Here is a 20,617-nt window from a genome sequence, read left to right on the forward strand (position 1 = left end):
TTCATTCACCAATATACAAGGAATCCATTGCCCGATTCGATGTGACCATTAGTATGTGTCACTCTTGCTTGAATCTTTGGTGCCACTCTAGATTCCATCAAGATAAATATATTATATCAAAAAGAAATGATGTATAAAATCTGCATTCTGTAGCTGGGAAAAACATGATATGAGAAATAACAGAGAGACGGGAATTCCCTTATCAGGTTTTTGCATTTATCCGCAAAGACCATCACCATTCTCAAGATTTGCCTGCTTGATTTTTTTTTTCATTTATTTTGCTAATATTCGTATCATATCAAATATGACAAGACAAGTATAGAGTGAGATTAAAACAGACATGTCGAATGCTTTCTAGCACTTCTCCATATTGCATACATGCGCCATGCTATTGGTTGATTTGCTCAGTTCTAATTATTACTTAATCATTCGTGATATATCATGGCTGTCACATCCTTGGAAACAGGAGCAGCATTTTATGTACACATTATGAGTAAAAAGAGTCCAAAGGCACAGTCTAGAAAATACACACAGAAAATAAGGTCAACATGAGATTACACACTCGGCTTCCTGCATCCAGAGTTGATACAGACCACTTTTCATATTGCGTAAAGGCTACAAAGACTGTTTTTTCAATCATACACCATGCTATGGCCTACAGATTTCTATATCAATTGGTGGAAAAATACTCACTTTATGAGGGACAGAGGAGAAAATGAATTTGACTAATGGCCACAATGATAAAGTACTGACAGAAAATCCCAAATACATTCTTATATTCACTACCTACATCTTCTTACCTGGCTATTCCTCATACATTACATGATCTCTGACAGAAGGGAACACATTCAAGGACATATCAAGGGAAAAAAAAAAAAAACTTTGTTCGCCAAAATTACACTTTCTCATGTCAAGACAAATGTATTAACCTGTCAACATAATGCTACAACACGAGTCTGAAGATATGGGATTGGCCAAGGATTGGGGGAGGAGATCTACACTGGTGGGTACATTCACTTCTTGATACCAACAAAGAGAAGCTAGCTGACAGAAATCATCTCAAGATTCAGGTGATGGCAGAAAATCTCTTAAAGGGAAAGCGATATCCTTGATGTGGCTTTATGCAGTGATCACTCAGCAGTTTGAGTCATTGGCTGGGGGATATCCGTAGCGATATGGGATGTCGTAGGGGTCACTCCCGGACCGAGGCTGGGTGTCGTATGGGTCACTCATATACTGGTCTTTCTTTATCGTATAATCAAAATCCGAAAATTCATCTTCCTCCTCATCTTCATATTTCTTACTGGAAGGGAGAAAGAGAGAAAGAGATCAGAGTCAATAAAACTATCATTTCATTTTCCCTGCTTTGTAGAGACAAATACTCACCATGTTGTCATTCATCCCATACCAACTTATTCCTCAACAGATCTGCTAACTGACCATTTCTTAAAACTGCTTTTGTCAGCATGCTGAGAATGAAATATCCTTCATCTAGCACCATTTGGTTTCTCGCTATTTGAAAAGGATCAAATCATTTTTTTTTTAGAAAAATCAAAATCAAATCCATTTAGCAAATGATCTTTATGTACAAAGATTAACGCACTAAAAAAAGGACCAGCTAAACACAAAGATGGATAATTGGGACCACTGAATTCATGTCATTACAAGTTCCACCTCCTTGTGAATGAATTCATTATAAAATCATTTAAAAAAATCCCTCATCAAAAGATTGTCAAGTTAAACAAACAGAATATACACATATACAATGTAATTTATATATAAAAACATATTACAGTATCCTGCATTCATGAAAATTATATAATTCAATTACAAAATAATAAATATACATTTCAGCAGGTTTAGACCACCACCTTCCACTATATAAATTGCAGTATAAGCATGGTATAAACAAGATTGTTGGTTCATGCTGTTAATTATGATGCAGGGTTTATCCACATGTCAAAGCTCAAAAGTAACATAATCCATTTCACAATATCTGTTTACCACACATCATGACAAGGATATATAAATAGTTTGAGACAAACAAAGTAGCTCCATGGTTACATAGACTTATCAGAGGGACTCCACACTCAAAAGTGAGGCATTACCAGTTGGCAAAACCATGTGGTATGTGGGTTAGTAAGTGATGGGATATGTGAATGTTTACTAATAACCTTCTGCAAGAGAAGAAAAGGAAAGAATAATCGGGATAATCACACTGAGAATACAAAATGAAAACATAATGTGATTTATTTAGTCAATAAAGAAGACTTCACCACTGTACATTCCAGTTAGTATTAATGATACACAAAAATGCCAAATGATGTCATTCCTTTGTGCTATACCTGTAATGTGGGAATAGTCTGAGAAAACATGAATGAGAGTGGAACATACATGGGGGTAATATAAAGTCAATGAAGTTAGTAAAAGGGTGTAACAAATGTAATGATAATATTATCAATCAACACTGAACAGATGCAATAATACATAATATCAAGCAAACAAACTATCAAACAAGCAAATATAATACAGTACTAACATACGTGGTCTCTACAGGACTGGTGGAATGGTTCAACAGAGCAAAAACTACCATTATAGTTCATTTTTAGACCTCAATGAATTACCTAAAATCATTGTTTGGTTTTCTAACCATTTTTTTCTCCCTCCTTTCACTTCTTTAAAGAAAATCATTTGTACGAATGCATCATGGACTAAGAAATTCCCTGTCATCCCACATACAGCTGTGAATTGGCTTAAAATAACTCTAGAGGGAAGGACTAAACATATAACAGAGTCAGATATGTACATTTAGTATAATGATACACATAAAAATGCAGTGGCTTATAGAGTGAATCGGTAAGAATTTGATGGAATAGGTAACTATACAGTACAGTCAACTTCTCTGCACTACTATAGTACTTGGATTTTTTTTATTTGAAATATCTAATTACACCAATTGAAAAAGAATAGCTCTGCATCATGTCTTTACTTCTTCAAGAATAGTGTATAGACTTCATATAATTGCCCTATTTTCCTGGTACCAAGAGACATTGTTACCTATTATTGACACATTGCCATCCAACGCAAATTTACCTGAAGTATGCATGACTCAATAATGCACAATAACATGGACACTTGGTAGAAATGAAGAGTTTGTTTGCAAAAACCGATAAGTCCATATTTGCCAAATGGAGATATTTGCGATTAAAGGTCAAGAAAAATAAAGAGAATAATAAGAATATTTTTGCTTCTTTTGACCATAACTTCAAAAATATACCTTTATATGTAGTGACCAATATATCATTTAAAAGGTATTATTTTGTACTTTATGACAGATATCGTACTTCAAAATCTTCAAAAATGGACTTATTGGTTTTGCAAACAAACCCTTCAAATATTCTCACAAAGTAGTATTACAGATCACTAAGATATGTTCGAGCAGGCTTCCACTGTACCCTGCATGGTGCACAGTGAATGAAGATCAATTCAATCAGGGTAACCTTCCCATAATATAGTCCCCCCCCCAAAAAAAAAAAAAACAAAAAAAAAAAAAAACCTGGTCTTAAGTTCACAAAGAACACATTAAAGGGGTTTACAAGAAATTATATTATAAGATAAAGGGTATTCAAGGTACAAAATGGAAGCAAAGTCCTCACTGAGGTAGTATTGGGGCGACAAGACCTCGTATCTACAAAATGTCAAATGTTCAGGAGAGCCAAAAAACATGGCAGCCAAAGCACTATACCGAATGGGACAGCCATTCCTTTGACGTGCCATGGTGGCTTCATTTTTGGGGTAAGACATCTAGGATTTGGACAGGACATCACTTAACCAATTATTAGACCATAAATGCAAAAAAGTCATTTTCACCAAAATTGCAGATACAAGGTCTTGTCACCCCAGTGACGATATGTTACACTGGTAATCACTGAAAATTGGTTTACTTGACACAAGGGACTTGAATTTTGGCAGAACAGTTGCTCACTCGTTTCCCTCAGTTTTTTCCATTATCGCTTTAAAAACAAGTAGGGTCTTGTTAAGCATGCAACGAATACCACCACTTCCATCACTAAACTTTCTTTAACACCAATTCACAATATTGTGAAGTCAAGGGACTTACTAGTGAGGTGAACTGATGAGGCAAAAAACCAGGTAGTGGTCTCATGGGAGATGCAAGGATGGACTTGGTAAAAGTGATTTATGAATTATAGAACATTCCTGGAAAATATCTGATTGTAAAAGCTGTTAGTAGTGCCATTTTTGTTCTTAACAATTAAAAAAATGTGGTGGTGGGGGCATCTACTGCCCACTAAAACTTACAATTGACTTTTAATTGAAATAGCATTGACATTAAGCAAATATTGAACTCGTTATGACACTTCATTCATAAAACTGGAGAGGTAAGAAATCATATGTGACCCGCGGCAACGGTTTCAGGCAAAAGTCGCAAGAGCAAATTCCCTCCTAGGCGGGGTACAAAGATTTTGACCACTATTTTGGTCGATTTAGGTTTTTTGCAGAAATCAAATCTTTGATATGTTTTCTACATCTACACTAAATTTCATAGCATAAGACGAAGTTTTTCCTATCGAAAATGGAATATTTAGCACCCTATGTTGGATCGCACTCGTCAGATTCGAGCTTATTTCGAACGCCGCGCCAATATCCCCAGCGTTGCTACGGCGCATGGTCTCACATGCGATTGGCTGGTGCGTCGCATACATTTACATAATTCGGCTTTCGGAGACACCAGTTGCAGCGTTTGGGGAATGCTTTGTCCACGCGTACACGATTAACATGCTCCATTGTTCTTGCTATAGTGGTTTACATACGCTCACTCTGTAGGCGTGCTCTTCGTTTGGCTTTCTATCCAAATTATTCTACCGCAATGTTCGACAACGGAAGTGAAACAAAAATCATGTACAAATCGTAGCATGACATAATCGTGTGAAAAGAAAACTGAATATTCTCACATTTGTCTACTTGTACATGTAGTAAAAATTATGACAGCAGACTGACTCAATGGAAGGTAGATGAGAGGAAAGGAGCGGTCACATGTGACCAATTACATTCAAATACTACACGTCAAGATCGCACCAAACTTACGAGTCGTGTTTGTTGCATGTCTTGTATGCATGTCTTGTAAAAGCAAAACAAACAGGAAGCGTGACAATTGCCAGCACTAGTAATTTTCTCCCTTCAAAAGGGTCGCCGATGATAAAAACAAATCAACCACAATGAAAACGCGATTTGTAAATGTGTGGATTCGCCACCGCGGTCATGCACACGGTCATGGCATGTGGATGCCTTTGCGTAATGCGTACACCATACACACTGTACATGTACACCATACGTGCAATTATCTTATTCGCCATCTTGAAAGACGTACTGGTAAACAAATCCGAGCGAAATGCATTGTTTTTCGGCTCCATACGCTGAGCTCCGAGGAAGGTGCCCGGGAAATTTGACTCTCTCAGTGAGCCAATCAGAAGGTGATGTGGTTGCTAAAGGCGGAGCTTAACATCGATTGGCACCATCGTACGGATGGGTGATTCTCCCCTCGCATCGCCACTCGGACATTGTCTTTGAGAAAGAGGTGAATCTTCAAAGAATGTTTTCTCGTAATTTTGTCAGGCTAACAACTTAAAAAGTGCATTTTATTTCTCGTTCTATGCCCACTTATGGTGCCGAAGAATACAAGTGTTTTGTATCAATGCAAAGCTTAGGAAATGGGATATGTGATTCAGTGAAAAAATGGATTTTTAAAATTCCCGACTTTTGCCTGAAACCGTTGTCGCCAGTCACATATTGCTAAGAGTCTTAAAGCGGCAACACTTATTACACCTTGGCATTTTCCCTTTGAATGGGGTTTCACTTTACAAACTGGTTGATCTTTTTAGAGAGTACTTTGGCCTACAAGTCACAACCTGAAAAAAAAGAAAGAACCCCAGAGACAGATTTATAAAAGAACCAGGAATTTTGAAGGGTATTATTCTACATAACGGTCTAAGAGTTCTCATAGCACTGTTCATACAGTAAACATCATATCTTACAAAGTCACAGTTTACTCATACCCCACACTGCTAAATAACAGATAATACACTAGCATATCTCGTAAGTATAACATTTAGAGCTTCAGGGATTTATGCAATACATCTTAACTCAGCTATAAGAAAACCTAACCCCCCCCCCAAAAAAAAAAAATAAAAAAAAATAAAAAAAATAAAAATTGAATTGATTCTTTTTATATTTGCAGGACATGAAAGAATCATATTGACCACAGCTCACAGGAAATAAATACCATCCTTTTCATGTCATGTTCAATTTAAATCATGTTGTTTCCATATCAGCTACATTTTGATGAGTAATAAATATACACAATATAAAGCAAGAGACAGACATCAATCCTATCTACTTAAGCATTGTAGAGAAAACAGTATTTAAACAAATAAATAAGAAAGAGATCAAGTACTGAAGGAGACCGACAAGCCATTCAGAAATATTTCCCAAATGAAATCTTCACGCCTTCAGCACCATTACAATGTGGTACATTCTCTGCTTCCATGGGAACATTATCATTAGCTATGCTCTCATCTCCTTCATGTTTCTTCCCATTTTCAACAGTGGGAGAGTCCAAGGTGCCACTGGCAGGCAGGGAGGGTCTGGGAGCCACCATTCCGTGTTTGGGTGATTAAGAGGTGGGTACAGGCAGGCAATGAAATGAGGTGCAGATTGAAGCGTGAAAAATGAAATGGAATAAAACACAGCACTAATAAATGAAAATGCAGAAGAATATATGTGGGCAATAAAAAAAGTGATTAAAATGACTGTGTTCCATACAATCCCAGTGACAAGGAGAAGAGATGGACCAGAGAGCTCACAGTGGGTGATCAAGCTAGAGTCAACACAAGGCCTTAAAAGACATTTTATTTTTACCACGTTATATAATGTAGCAAAATACAAATTAACATTGACACCTTTTTCCTCTATGAGCAAGCACAAGATTATTTGCACTTTCTCAAACTCGGAAATAAAATGTCGTGTCTTCTATGGATCTTTGCTAAGTTTAACTGATTTAAGATGACTTTCACACATGATGGTGATACTAAGACTGTGTACTTTTTGTACAGTGGTACTGACAAATTAAGATGAGGAAACAAAGAATAATTCTAACTCTCATTACTACAGTCAGAAAAAATATTTCACTGATGAGCCAAGTTCTTTGTTTTCTTTTTTTTTTTTTACTATGAGAGAATGTCAATGGGCAAAGAACGTTACACTATTTGGCTTCTAAAATGGGTTTGTCTTAAACTAACATATTATATGGAGGAAATTGGGGGAAATATCTAACTGATTCCAGTTTATTAAAAAAAGAAAAAAGAAAAAAAAAAGTTTTGGCTGGAGACCCAAACATGTTGATAACCCTCTGTAGTTTTCCAGCACACCATAGTAGAACACACACACACACAGAAGCTGTCACAAGGCTAAGTGAGGCAAGCCCTGTACCACCAACCTGCTGCTATGACAGACATTAACACAAAATCCAGTAAAATAAGTTTTGTTTCCATGTCAAAATACTTCAGACATACCACCTGCAGAGCAATTCATACCATACTCATTTTACACATATGTAGTGGATTGGTATAAGGAGGAATTTTGGTGTGAGTTGACAAGGTCTGAGATAAGGGAGCTAAATTTGTTTATGATGTGGCAAAGAATACTTCCTTTTGAAGATAAAGAATATTGCACTATCAAAATGATAATTTAAGGACATAGGGTGAGTTGTCATATTTTGATCATTATTCATGTCAAGATAAATGACCTCCAGTGTTGCAACAAATTTTGATTTTCCTCTTTGATGTGGACTAGCAAAAAGCAGCAAAATCTTAAGTTTTATTTACTGTGCACTTAAACATTTTTGCATTTCAAAATGTATATCAGTTTTGATATCTTTTTGTGAGTGTATTTTAACTTTCTGTCAAAAGATTAAAAGAACAAGAAATTTTGTAAAGTTACAGGAATGACAAAGCAGAAAGACATGTCCATCTCTATTAAACATATTGCTTCCTGAGACTTTATTAACATGTTTGGGAAAGTTTGCTTAATAATGACCAAATGTTTTACCCCTCTCTTGAAAGTTTATCACACACTTTCAAACACAAACAATGCTTGTTTTGAGTTCAAATGGACTAGAACTGTTGGTTTGTGCTGCTGTTTTTACAGGATTTAATGTCATGTCTTGCAGCAAGCAGGCTGGTAAGGCAAAGACAAGAGGGATGCCAAGACAAAAACCATGTGGGAACCAAGAGATTGAGAGAAAGGCAAGAAAACACGGCAAACAAAAATGCAAGCCATCCTGTGCGTAGATATGATTGCGCTGTGACAAGTTCTACACAGTATACCCTGTTGAGCATCTTGATGTACTAATGTATTAGCAGACTATATATGATTCCTTCTCCAAACTGTGTGAATTCTAGCCATCAAAGGCATTAAATACTGGTTATACTGGTGAAATTTAACACAATCATATGATTGTGAGGTCATTTCCTTTCGATATGGCCATGTTAGTAATGGCATCTACATCTGAGCAGGTGCACATAAAGTCTGGGGCACACTGGTAAATTCACAGCTGATTCTATGGTTGATACAAACATTGTGGTTAATTGGCAAGGTGCTTGTCGCTAATATGGTCTGCAAAATGAAAAGTCATGTGGATACACTGATTGGAACTTGCCTCAGTTTGGGGAAAAGGGATTGGGAGGGGTAAAGAGGAGATGGGGAGTAGGGTGGGGTACCTTCAGACCGTGGTATGAATCTCATTTCTATGAGCAAGAGGGAAACAAAGATAAGAGTAATACCTTTTTTTCTAGCTTAGATATTTGCGCAAAGACCTTGTGTGATTTCTTACACAGCTCTATGAACATGAAGGGAAAAAGAACTGAGCGTCAAAACAGAGACAAAAATGAAATTGGTGTTCACATCATGGATTGGTCAGGAGGTGTATTAGGCATTTCATCTGGAAAGTATCATAATTCATGTTACAGAAAATGTTTTCTCTTCTAAAATCTTCATACTACAAGTGTATATTAGGGAAGTTTATCACTTAGAATTTCAAGGAGGATAGCAAATTTGGATTTGAGATAAAACATGTACAAATGTGGATTAAAATACAATAAAAAGTAACATTCTCTTACAACCAGACACATTTCAACCCATTGCTAACAAGTTGAATCTCACTTCATTTGCTTTGCAAAGGTAGTAAAAATGGATATTTATGAGAAATGCCTGTTTAATAAGAAAAGATTTGAAGATGACAGGAATTCAAACCTGCCAAATTCCCGATAAGTTTCTGACATGGTCTGAATTCTTAACCAGTGCCTCATTCATTCAATTTGAGTCTAACTGTTAAATCTCTACAAAATCTTACCTACCTACATGTTCAATTTCAATATTCACCTTTTCCCCTACAGTTTGATAGAATTTTATTCATCATCATTGGGTTCATTTTTCTCTCAAGTATATATTGCTGTGATTCTGAAGTATCACCATCATAAAGCCCTAACACTGTTGACCATAAATTCCAAAACCCAAAAAGTTGCTCAGTTTAATCAGCCATGAGGCCTGGCCTGCAAATAAGTGTGATAGCTCAATAAGCATAAAAAACCTACAATAGTTCTTAAAACATCCTTTACAGCACTGGTACCTGCTTGTAGTCATTATAGGTAGAAAGATGGAGTGATTTGACCAAACTCCATGTTAATCAACTACTAACAATCAAAGTGACTGGGAAGGAATATCTTCTTATCATTCCATACCAAATGAAGCCTGGGTCAACATCTCCAAACTCATTTGGGCAATATAACACATTTTGATGAGTTTTATACCAATTTTGAGTCTAACCTGACGAAGATCTCATCGGGTGACTTTCTGTTAGTTTTACGATGAAAGGTAAAACTTCTACATGTTTACCACTTAATCTGAAATAAACCCAGATTGGATTAAGACCTTACTCAAGTCTTATCACGTCATAATGCCTTTAAAAAAAAATAAATACATGTCAAGAAATGATTTTAACTTGTCCATACAGCAGACATCCTCTACTGGGTGAATTTCCAACTGTTTCTATGAAAAAGAATCTGATAAAATTCCAAATTGCACATAACTTTTTTTTTGGGATATCCGATCATTGGGATTAACAAAAAAAAAAAAAAAAAAAAAAAAAATCCATTATCACATTAATATGATGAAAATGAGAAACTTCAAATTCCAGACTTAAGTGATTTTACTTCTCCTAAACTACATCCAAAGAATCAACAGAAAAGAATAATAAAGAAATCAATATCCACATTTCAAGAGAGTGTTTTCACTCTTGTAAGATGTCTCTGAAATGTTAGATTGACGGGGTTAGTCCACTTCATTCCTTTACTGACCCATCTTTGTTCACAAGGGGCTCTGCCTCAGCTGCTGACTTTTCCGTCACCACTTCCTCTGGCTTTCCGTTTTCGATGGGTTGGTACGTCCCTGCATCACCTCGAGGGGGTGATTTACTCTTTCTGTTGTCAGTTTGCAAAGTGTTCAGATTATTTGGGTTGGTGTTTTGTTTTGTTTTGTTTTCAGAGAAAGAAAAAGATTGGAGTGGAATGGAATGCATTGTTATTACACAGACAAGCAACAATGAACATGACATTATGTTGATAACAAATGATAATTCTGCACTAAATTCTCTAGTGATTGCATGTTTAATTCTAGGGCATTTTTTTTTTAAAGAGAGCAGCAGGTCTAAAGAAACATACTGTATGTTGGAAATATGTAGCAAGGCATTGACAGATACTACAAAATTTTAGAAATCTCATAAAATGAATAAATAGTTATTTGGACTTTGTATGCATAAAGCATCAAATCAATTCATTGTATGTACAGGCACAAGGAAGCAAGCAAGCAAATCAATAATTTCAAGAGAGAATTATCAAAATGTGAAAGCTTTTCTAGAAAATTGAAAAAGAGAATTGAATTTTAACATGCATTTGTGTACAGAGGGTAACATCTATTTGAGTACATAGGGGAAAATGGTTGAAAAAATGATCACAGACACTCATTTTGTGATTTTTTGTTTTGTTTACCTTTTGAGGGGGATACAAATGAGAAATTACAATGAAAGAGCCATGTTCACTGGTCCATGGGAGATCCAAAATCTCATTCTACAACATTATTAAGAATTGTATGATTGGATGGGAAAAAAAAAAATAAGCCAAATCACTTCTTGTAGTGAGACACAAATTAATTTTTAGAAGGCAGAGCAAAATGAAATCCGATTTTTTTTTTTTTTTTTGATTTGTTTAAAGGTCACTTGTTCAGACCAATCTTTTTTTCATCAATTCATTTTTATTTTTTCTAATGAACTATCCCTTTGAAATTTAGAGTTTATTCTTTTCACATTTTCACTTTCCAGGTTACCATCCCATAGACCAGGGGGTGGGAGAGAAGGTATGATATGATAAATTGAGAACACGGATCCCATTTCAATTAGACTTTATGGCAAGGGACTACAAACACTAAACAGTGAAATCCTCATCCTCAAATTATTTGACCATTGACATTCATACCAAAGATGGGATTTCCTTGATTTGCATTTGCAAGCAACTGCAACAATCATCACCTGATTACTGAAATGGGTCCAACGGTAAAGAGACAGGTATCTTTTCTTTTTACACTACAGAATGGCACAATCATACAGTATACGCACACGTCAACTGCACAAGTCGTTACTGACTAGCACTCTCTACCTCTAAAGGTACATTCTTTTTTTTTTTAATGACACATACTGTACAATTCACAACTTGTGACAAAGATGGCTGCTATTGGAACACTCTAATGACTTTGTGGTTACACTGAGGATAGGAAAACACACCAGGTAAAAGTGTATACTAGTACTCTAGTGAAGGGTTTGAATAGATGGGCAAGAGGAGAAATGTTTAGGGGTATGGGTGTGGTCTTGGTCTGAAAGGAGAGGATTCATGGGGACAACAAGTCAGGTGGATCGGGAGGAAAAAATAAACAGGGGTACACCCTGTAACAACTCCATCAGGCCGACTCCAGCTCATCCAAACTGTTGCCAAGCAAATGGATTGAAGCAAATTATGTCTGATCACGTGATCTTTTGCCCTCACAGTACTGTCATGTGATCAAACACAAGTGTCAGACTTATCATATGAATCTTTTAAAAGGAATGCATTGATTTAAAAAAGAATTTTGTTTTCATCTCCCAAACACTGTCTCAATAGAAATAGAGTGTAGTGGATACAAAATGAAGTAAATTTCTATTGACATGAGTCAGAAGTTTGTATATATCATGTTCCTGTCAAAGTGCTACATCTATTATTTCCAAAATACCTGTATACCTGTATTTCTAGAAAAATAATTGTAAAAGTGATTAAACAGTGCTATTGTTTGCCAAGCGCATAAGACTTACAAATTCATTTTTCACTTGCCCATAAAGCTTCATGATGAAAAAAAAGGTTTTATAAGACATACCCAAGTCCAAAGCTGGATCTGATTTGAGAGCCACAAGGCAAAATTAAGACCATTTTTGTGACTCAACTTTGCCAACACTTTCCAAGAATATGACGTTTTCATCAAACTTACATGGAGAGGTTTATTTTTATGATTGTCATGAGTGCTTTCCTTTCTTTTTGCACCATACTTACTGACATAACTATTGCTACAAAGTCAGACACAAATTCACTCATGCACAAAAATAAACTCACTTGAAAAAAAGTCTGCTGTAAGTAAAATTAACTGTGTTATAGAATAAAAACTGAACTACACCAACATTTGAGTAAGTATTTTAGGCAAATCATCTGTACACACTTCTTGACTGATCAAAGTCAAGCAAAAGGAAGGAGAGATGGTGAGAAAAGATCTCTGAATAACAAACTAACATCAATTAAACGATAATTGTCTATGAATGAAGGGACATAGTACCATGGACAAGAAAGACTATCCAGATATTATCAATCAGCACATCAACATCAGGGAATCCAGCTACTTTTATGGACAAAATTTCACTTATAATCCATCCTTCAGGGACATGTAGGATATAGAGATTAAGACTAACACTCTTGACAAGTTCAATGGATTAAACAAAATCACAACACTACACCACAATGACATCAAGAAAGAGATCTTCCCAAGAGAAGGGAAGCCTATTAAAAGGGTGTAGGCCAGCATCTAACCAAGAAGAGGGCTGAACCTGTTAAAGGGGTGTAGGCCAGTATTCTAACCAAGAAGACGGGGTGAGCCTATTAAATGGGTGCACAATTAGGCCAGTATCGAAACTTATTTGTAAAGTGATGCACATTTTCGACAAATAAGAAATAGGTGTACTCTTTGAGCACTCTGATCTTCATCAGTGTTTTAAACTGGAGTCATCACATATGATCAATTTGTTTCCTCTCTCACATGTAGATTTTTCAACATGTTGTTTACAAGAACTGTTTGTTAGAAAGGAATTCATGTTAAGTCCAAATGAATAGCCACCAAGAAAATGACAAAATGGTCTTGACACGATGAAAAAAGATGGTATTCAGATGAGACTAAAACTTCGTAGGTAATCTTGGAGGTTGTAGGTGTTATTGGGAAAATTTAGTTTTCTTGGAACTTTTCAATGTCTCTGTTATTTCTGTTGTTTTTGTTTTTGTTTTGTTTTTTAACAATAAAATCCAACAATGCTCTACAAATTAGGACATTGTCATGGGAGATCACTCAGATGGGGGGGGGGGGGGGGGGAAGACATTCATGTGCAACAGACCCTTCATTTATGGAGGAAATATGAACGTCTTCTGTTCCCATGGCAACCTCTTCAGCCACAGCTACAACATTGGCACTTGGGTCTGTTGTCTCCTTTCCCACCCTACCACTTTTTATTTTTGTGAGGTAGAACATCCCATTTGATCATTTATTTTTCCAAGTCACATGGAGCATAGCAGCAGAAACAAAAAGGGATGCAGAAGGTGTAATGAAAGTCAGCACATGGTTCAATTGATGGCACAACTTAATACTTCTTTTTCTTCTTCTTCTTCACCATGAGCATCAATTTGAAAGACTGTTGTGCTATAGAAACACACACTATTATTATTATTATTATCATCATCATCATCATCATCATCGTCATCATCATTATTATTATGATTATTATAACTTGGACAAGCATAAAACACTCCAATAATCCTTTCATCAACAGAGAAATAAATATTTTGCACAACTACCAGAAATGAATTTTGATAAATGATCTTTAGTCTGTTTAGAACTATATTGACAATAATACAAAATAATGATTTTCTGCACATCACAAAATAACATGCCCTGTATACTCCTATATTATCATTCAGCCATGGGTTTTGAGTAAAGTGTCCCCTAATAACCTGGCACAGGATTCTTAAAGGAGGTATCTTGTGTCTTTGTGTGTTAACTTTCTACCATGTCATGTGCCTGTTTGAGACGCTACGCTGGTCCTGTTTTTACCTCTAAACCAGAAATCATAAACACTTCCATATTGTCTGCGCATTGCAGAGTCATGATTATATGAAATTCAAAAAGTCATCACAAATTTGTTCAAAACATGGATTACAATGAAATGAAGCTCTCAAAAGTAAAACCAGCTGCTGCATATAAAAGGAGATTAACTTTCATCCTTCCAGATCTACGACAGACATAAACCATTCTTGCCTTTCTACAATGTGTGTGGATCAACACGGTTACAAAATGGCATTTCTGGGAAACCTTCTCATGAAAATTATCATTTACAGAGACAGAAAATGGAGACAAATTTGGAGATGGAAATGAGACGTGAACAAAATGGCCAAAGGAGTGTGACTAATGGGGGAGAAAGCAGACATTCAAGATATATTCCTAGGAAGTTGATTCATTGGCTATCCTACATGTTTAAATGTGTGTTGTGATGATGGCCATTTGTCAGAGGTGACAACTTACTGTATCTCCTGTATTCTACTAGAAATGGAAACTGATGGGATATGGGATGACTTGATAATATTTTGCTATTCATACTCAAATGTCCACCTTGCTCACAATCTGTAGACTCTCTCATCTATCTACAGATCAACCGATGCATTCTTTCTTACCAGGGTCCCGTTTTATAAAACTTGTTATCAGTGACAACTGCCTCACTTCTATGACAAATCTGCACTTAGCCAATCAGATACGGGGATTTCACTAGCTTGTAACAGCTATGACATCTTGTCACTGACAACAAGTTTTACGAAATGGGCCCCAGGTCTTCAGACTCTTCTATCTGAAAGACATCTACACATAAACATTAATGTTCTGTTTGTTTGGTTTTTTTTACTTCGATCTATCAGTCTCTACTCATCATCTGTGTTTCTACTGAATATCACTGTTATCACTGTTTTCTTACCTCTGCTTTCTTTCACAACTCTTCTCTCCTTCTCTCAATCACTATCTTTCCCTCTATCTCTATCTCTGTCTATCATTCTATCTATCTCTCTATCTGTGCCTGTCTCTCTATCTCTGTTTAACAGTAAACTTTTTCTCCTGTCCATGTCAATCAGCATGCCTACCCATATTCCTCATCTCCCATCTCAATCTCCTCCTTCGATGACGGGTCGGTCTTGCCACAGCAGTTGACGCAGAAATACATCAGCACGCCGCAGTCGTTCATGCAGAAGCAGCAGACATCGATGAGGATGAGGAGGACGATGAAACACGCTACCACGATGGCGACGAGCTCCACCGTTCCCAGTGTGCCAATCCTCTGCTCTGGTCGTGCTGCACAACACAATCAGATCACATCAGAATCACAATCAGAATGTGTATTATAATCACTATTTGGTGTATTGTTGATGCTAGCATATAATTTTTTTTTGTATCTAACAGCACATCTTTTCATTCTCTGGCTGTCATACCATTGGACATCTCCTGGCCAACTGATGTACAATTTGCAGCAAGAAGTGTCATGAAAAAGAAGCATATGAAGTGCTGACATCATGTGGATGACATTGAGCAATATTTCTTTATTGATTTTTCCCTGTGTCTCTTTGCATGATTTGACATACAAGCAAGAACTTGAGTAATACAGTGGACTCCCATTATAACGAAGTCCTCGGGACCGGCAGTTTTCTTTCGTTATAATAGAGGTGGGCTATAGAGGGTGACATTTTCAGAACATGCTCATCACACCTTAGTTTGATGACTTTGTGCCTACTGACACCATTTTTGAAAAAAAGAATGAAAAAAAATGCGAAATCCAGGGTGCCCCGGCCGAAATCGTTAAAAATCCAAGATGGCCGCCGTTTCGGCTTTAAAAAGACATTTTTGGCTATAACTCAGCTACTTTTTGGTCTATTGTGATGGTTTTGGTGTCTAACCCCATGTTTTGGGGGTCAAGGAAGTGGATTATAATGATAATTTTGGTGTAAAACCTAATCTTCCACATGATACTAACATTTTTCCCATATTTAGAGTTAAATTTTCCTTGTCCTTTACCCTTACCCCACCCGCCATTTTTTGCACTTTTTTCTGTATTTTTTAAAAGTCATGTTATCTACCATACTCTTAATAACAAGTTCTAGCTATCAATCTGGTGTTTTCTACCAATGATACAACAAGAAATATAACTTATGTTATACACTGTATGATGTGTCATGCAGATCCCGGTATGTGGCTGGTGCATTCAGAATGCATGGTAACTGTGCAACCAGTACTACTACTGTATCTGCTTTATAGTGCACATTGACATTTGGTCAATAGACCTTTAACAATAGTCAAAGTGTACAATTCTACTGTACAAGTGTAAGAGTACAATTTTGTAAAATGACTTGAATAAGCCTTCTATATGCCAATTGTCCAGCACAAAGCCAAATGTACTTTACTGGATGATGTACATTGTATCTGCCGTCTTGCCTATTATGCATTTTTACTATAACTCAGTCAGCTTTTTCATCTTTTAGCCTAGTTTTGGTGTTTCACCATCACCACTTGGTCCCTTATTTCTCATGCCTGCTTTTCCCTACCATGTATGGTATATAGCTGTACTTTTATAAAGTAAGAATCCTCACGTTTGATGGGTAATTTGATACCATTTGAGTGATTTTCCAACCAGTTCTACATGTATGACAAACAAATGTTAGTACGATGTATGTTCCTCACATAGCATCATAATGGTAAAGTCATCATCTCACTCTCTGTGACTGAAAGTACCTAAAGCTGAGGTAATTAATATTTGTTGACTTTATCAGTTATTTCCAGTTCTCTTTTCCAATTCCAAAATGTGGCCCAAGCACAACAAGCAGTTAGAGTATGTGCATCTAGGCTGTCTGTTACAGGAACATAAAACATGGAGAGGCCCATTAACAATGTTGATGAACTCAAGGAATGTCTGGATACCCGAGATCTCATCAAACTCAACTTATAGCTTTTTTAGGTGGAGAGCTGTCATACCACAGACTCATATCCCATCGAGATTATTGTACACCCACACGTGTACACTTTGTATAAGGTCTCGATACCAAGTCTCTGCTCAAGGTGAAAATGAAGGTGAACTTGACTCTTCTTGTGACTGGAGGAGAGTCTGATAATCAATCTCCCTGCCCCTGATCTGCCTTCTGAAGATGACATGGTGAATGCATTGAATCGAAAGTCAACCAATGGCATCATACAACCAACTGCCCATACCAACCTTGAAGATATTGTTGATAGTGAACTGGGCATCAATGATTCTGCATCTTAATTGTGATATTGGATTACATACAAAGGTGCACGACGAAACTGGTACCTTGGTATGTGTTGAGACCAAGAGCATGAGGCATATGGAATCGAGCACATGGAAAAAAATGAAAGGGACAGATCAGCATCATCACCTGTGATGCCCAAAGCAAGCTGATGTACAGACAGTACTGCTGATGCAGATTCTTCCATGTATAATACATTGACTCATGGGATGCATCATCCAGCCGAAACATTACCTTTGTGCTGGACAATATTGGCATATCACAGAAGGCTTATTCAAGTCATTTTAAAATTCAATTTGTGCACCTACATAAGTACAGTAGAACTGTAGTGTATGATTACATGTCTAATGACCAAATGCTAATTAGCACTACAAAGCAGATACAGTATAAGCACTGGCTTCATACCATGCATCCTGTATGCACCAGCCACATATACCGGTATCTGCATGACACATACATATAGCGTAAGTTATTTGTATTTCTTGTTGTATCGTCAGTAGAAAACACCAGATTGACAGCTAGTACTTGCTATTAAGAGTATGGTAGATAACATGACTTTTAAAAAATACAGAAAGAAGTGCAAAAAATGGCGGGTGGGGTAGGGGTAAAGGACAAGGAAAATTTAACCCTAAATATGGGAAAAAGGTCAGTATCATGTGGAAGATTAAGTTTTACACCAAAATTATCATTATAATCCACTTCCTTGACCCCCAAAACATGGGGTTAGACACCAAAACCATCACAATAGACCAAAAAATAGCCAAGTTATAGCCAAAAATGTCTTTTTTAAGCCGAAACAGCGGCCATCTTGGATTTTTAACGATTTCGGCCGGGGCACCCTGGATTTCGCATTTTTTTCGTTCTTTTTTTCAAAAATGGTGTCAGTAGGCATAAAGTCATCAAACTAAGGTGTGATGAGCATGTTCTGAAAGTATGACCTAAAATTGACCCTCTATAGCCCACCTCTAGTTATAACGAAATTTCGTTATAACCGAATGAATAAACAATAAAAATACATAGAGTTGATAATGTTGCGGCCCTAAATTTCATTTCGTTGTAACCGGAATTTCGTTATAACCGTGTTCGTTATAACGGGAGTGCACTGTAGTAGTAATGATATGATTTGGTTCAATTTAATTATTTCAAAACGATATCATTTAAAGTGACCACTGGGAAGGCCACAGAGTGCAACCACAGGGTGGCTGCCAAGTCTCCTCTGAAATGACTAGACAGAGGATAAAAGGCATCACTTAGGGCACGACTGCTACAGCCAAGGGACTTGAACCAGGGACCTTATTATTGATAGTCTGTGGTCTTATTGCCTAGGCCACAACAACTCTTTTATTTCTGGGCTCCATTCCTTCTTAGTGATGAAACCATATAAGCACAGACAAACAGACAAGCAAACAATACATGCACACACAAGATGTCACATCTAAGTTGTAGGTGATAAAGCTGGGAAGACTGCAAAATATGGCTGACTGGTAGAAAGAAAAAAAAAATTAAACTTTAATATCCTCAGTACCTACTGTTCAAAACTGCTAAATCATAGTCTACATACATTTTTTTTTTTTTTAAATTTGAAATGTAGCTGTTCCAGAAAGCATTTTACTTTGGTGTTCTCTATTAACTGATTATGTTGGAGGTTGAATCTCTTGAACATAATTATGCATACAGCATATTTTCAGAGCCAATTTTCTGAAACACTTCCCTCATTTCAGTGGCTCATTTTACTGCCATTTCAGTGGTGGGTTATTGTTGTTGTTTCTTTCAAAAAAAATAGTATAAATGTGATATCCTTGGAAAGTTTCTCTAACAAGTATCCATGGTGAAATACTGCATGTTCAAAAGCAATCATGAATAGCGGCTTAGGCCCCCCCAAAAAAAAGTTGTATTGGCGTAACATGAGATTTTCAAATAGGGTCGGTCGGGCGGATTTTTTTTTTTTTTTTTTTGCTACCTGCATTTTACGTGTAAAACTCGTGCTCAGTAAACAGTTCCAACTGCTGCACCGTATGTGCTGTGTTCATCTATTCTACAAATCATTTATGAGGCCGATATTACTCAAATTATACCCCTTCACAGAATTTAAAGATGTTGAAATCCCTATCCTGAATGTTTTCACTTTATATTTTACTATTTTGACTTTTCATCGCACACGGCGATCTCTATTACAGTCCCACATATACAGATTCGTGTAAGTTCTCCACACAAGAAACCTATGGCAGTCTGAATGCTAAGTATACACTGTATAAATCTTGATAGAGTACGCGTCCGTGTTGGAAACAGATGACGTACTGATCAAGCGAGGCTATGCGAGGCGCTACCGCTAGCGAGATCTCCCCTTCGTACATCCGATATCCCCAGAGCCGTTTCCACTTCCGGGTTTTTTGCGATCACGATCGCAGTCAACAAGATACTTGATATCGATAGCAAAAAAAATAATAAAAAAACATAGGGTCGGCGGAATTTTTAGAGTCGGGCGGGTTACGCCAATACAACAATTTTTTTTTTTGGCCTTACGGTCATCTGATGGGTCAATGATGAAGCCCCCAAGGGTCTTGAAGTTGATAGAGGCAGGTTCACTCAAACCAACGATGTTGATTGCCCTCAGCTCCAATGCATGGAACTTGTTCTCATTCAGTGGCTGCAGCACAAACTCCCTCAGCTGTGGGGGGATGATCTCTTCCTCATAACGGGGCCCAACTTCTAGAATGTCACCATTGTCCACCTGTTCAGGAATTTGACAGGATTAACACTTCTTTGAACCCATTGAGGATGGGCTAATTTCACTACAACACGTATTTAATTACCCATAGACCCCTGCCCGAGTATAATCGAGACTCGTTCTCAAT

At 36.9% G+C, this 20,617-nt stretch overlaps 1 protein-coding gene across 1 annotated transcript in view; it reads right to left on the reverse strand.

Moving 5' to 3' along the window:
- Positions 1–20,617, reverse strand: part of LOC140229881 (neural cell adhesion molecule 2-like) — a 143,190-nt gene continuing 122,573 nt past the window's right edge. The window contains exons 14-16 of the mRNA XM_072310087.1: positions 20,286–20,493; positions 15,594–15,801; positions 1–1,303 (exon numbers count right to left, since the gene is read on the reverse strand). Coding sequence (XP_072166188.1) covers positions 1,135–1,303; positions 15,594–15,801; positions 20,286–20,493 — 585 coding nt within the window. The 3' untranslated portion in view covers positions 1–1,134. The remainder of the gene's footprint in view (positions 1,304–15,593; positions 15,802–20,285; positions 20,494–20,617) is intronic.

The sequence above is a fragment of the Diadema setosum genome, chromosome 6 (genome assembly GCF_964275005.1).
Source record: "Diadema setosum chromosome 6, eeDiaSeto1, whole genome shotgun sequence".
Classification (NCBI taxonomy): domain Eukaryota; kingdom Metazoa; phylum Echinodermata; class Echinoidea; order Diadematoida; family Diadematidae; genus Diadema; species Diadema setosum.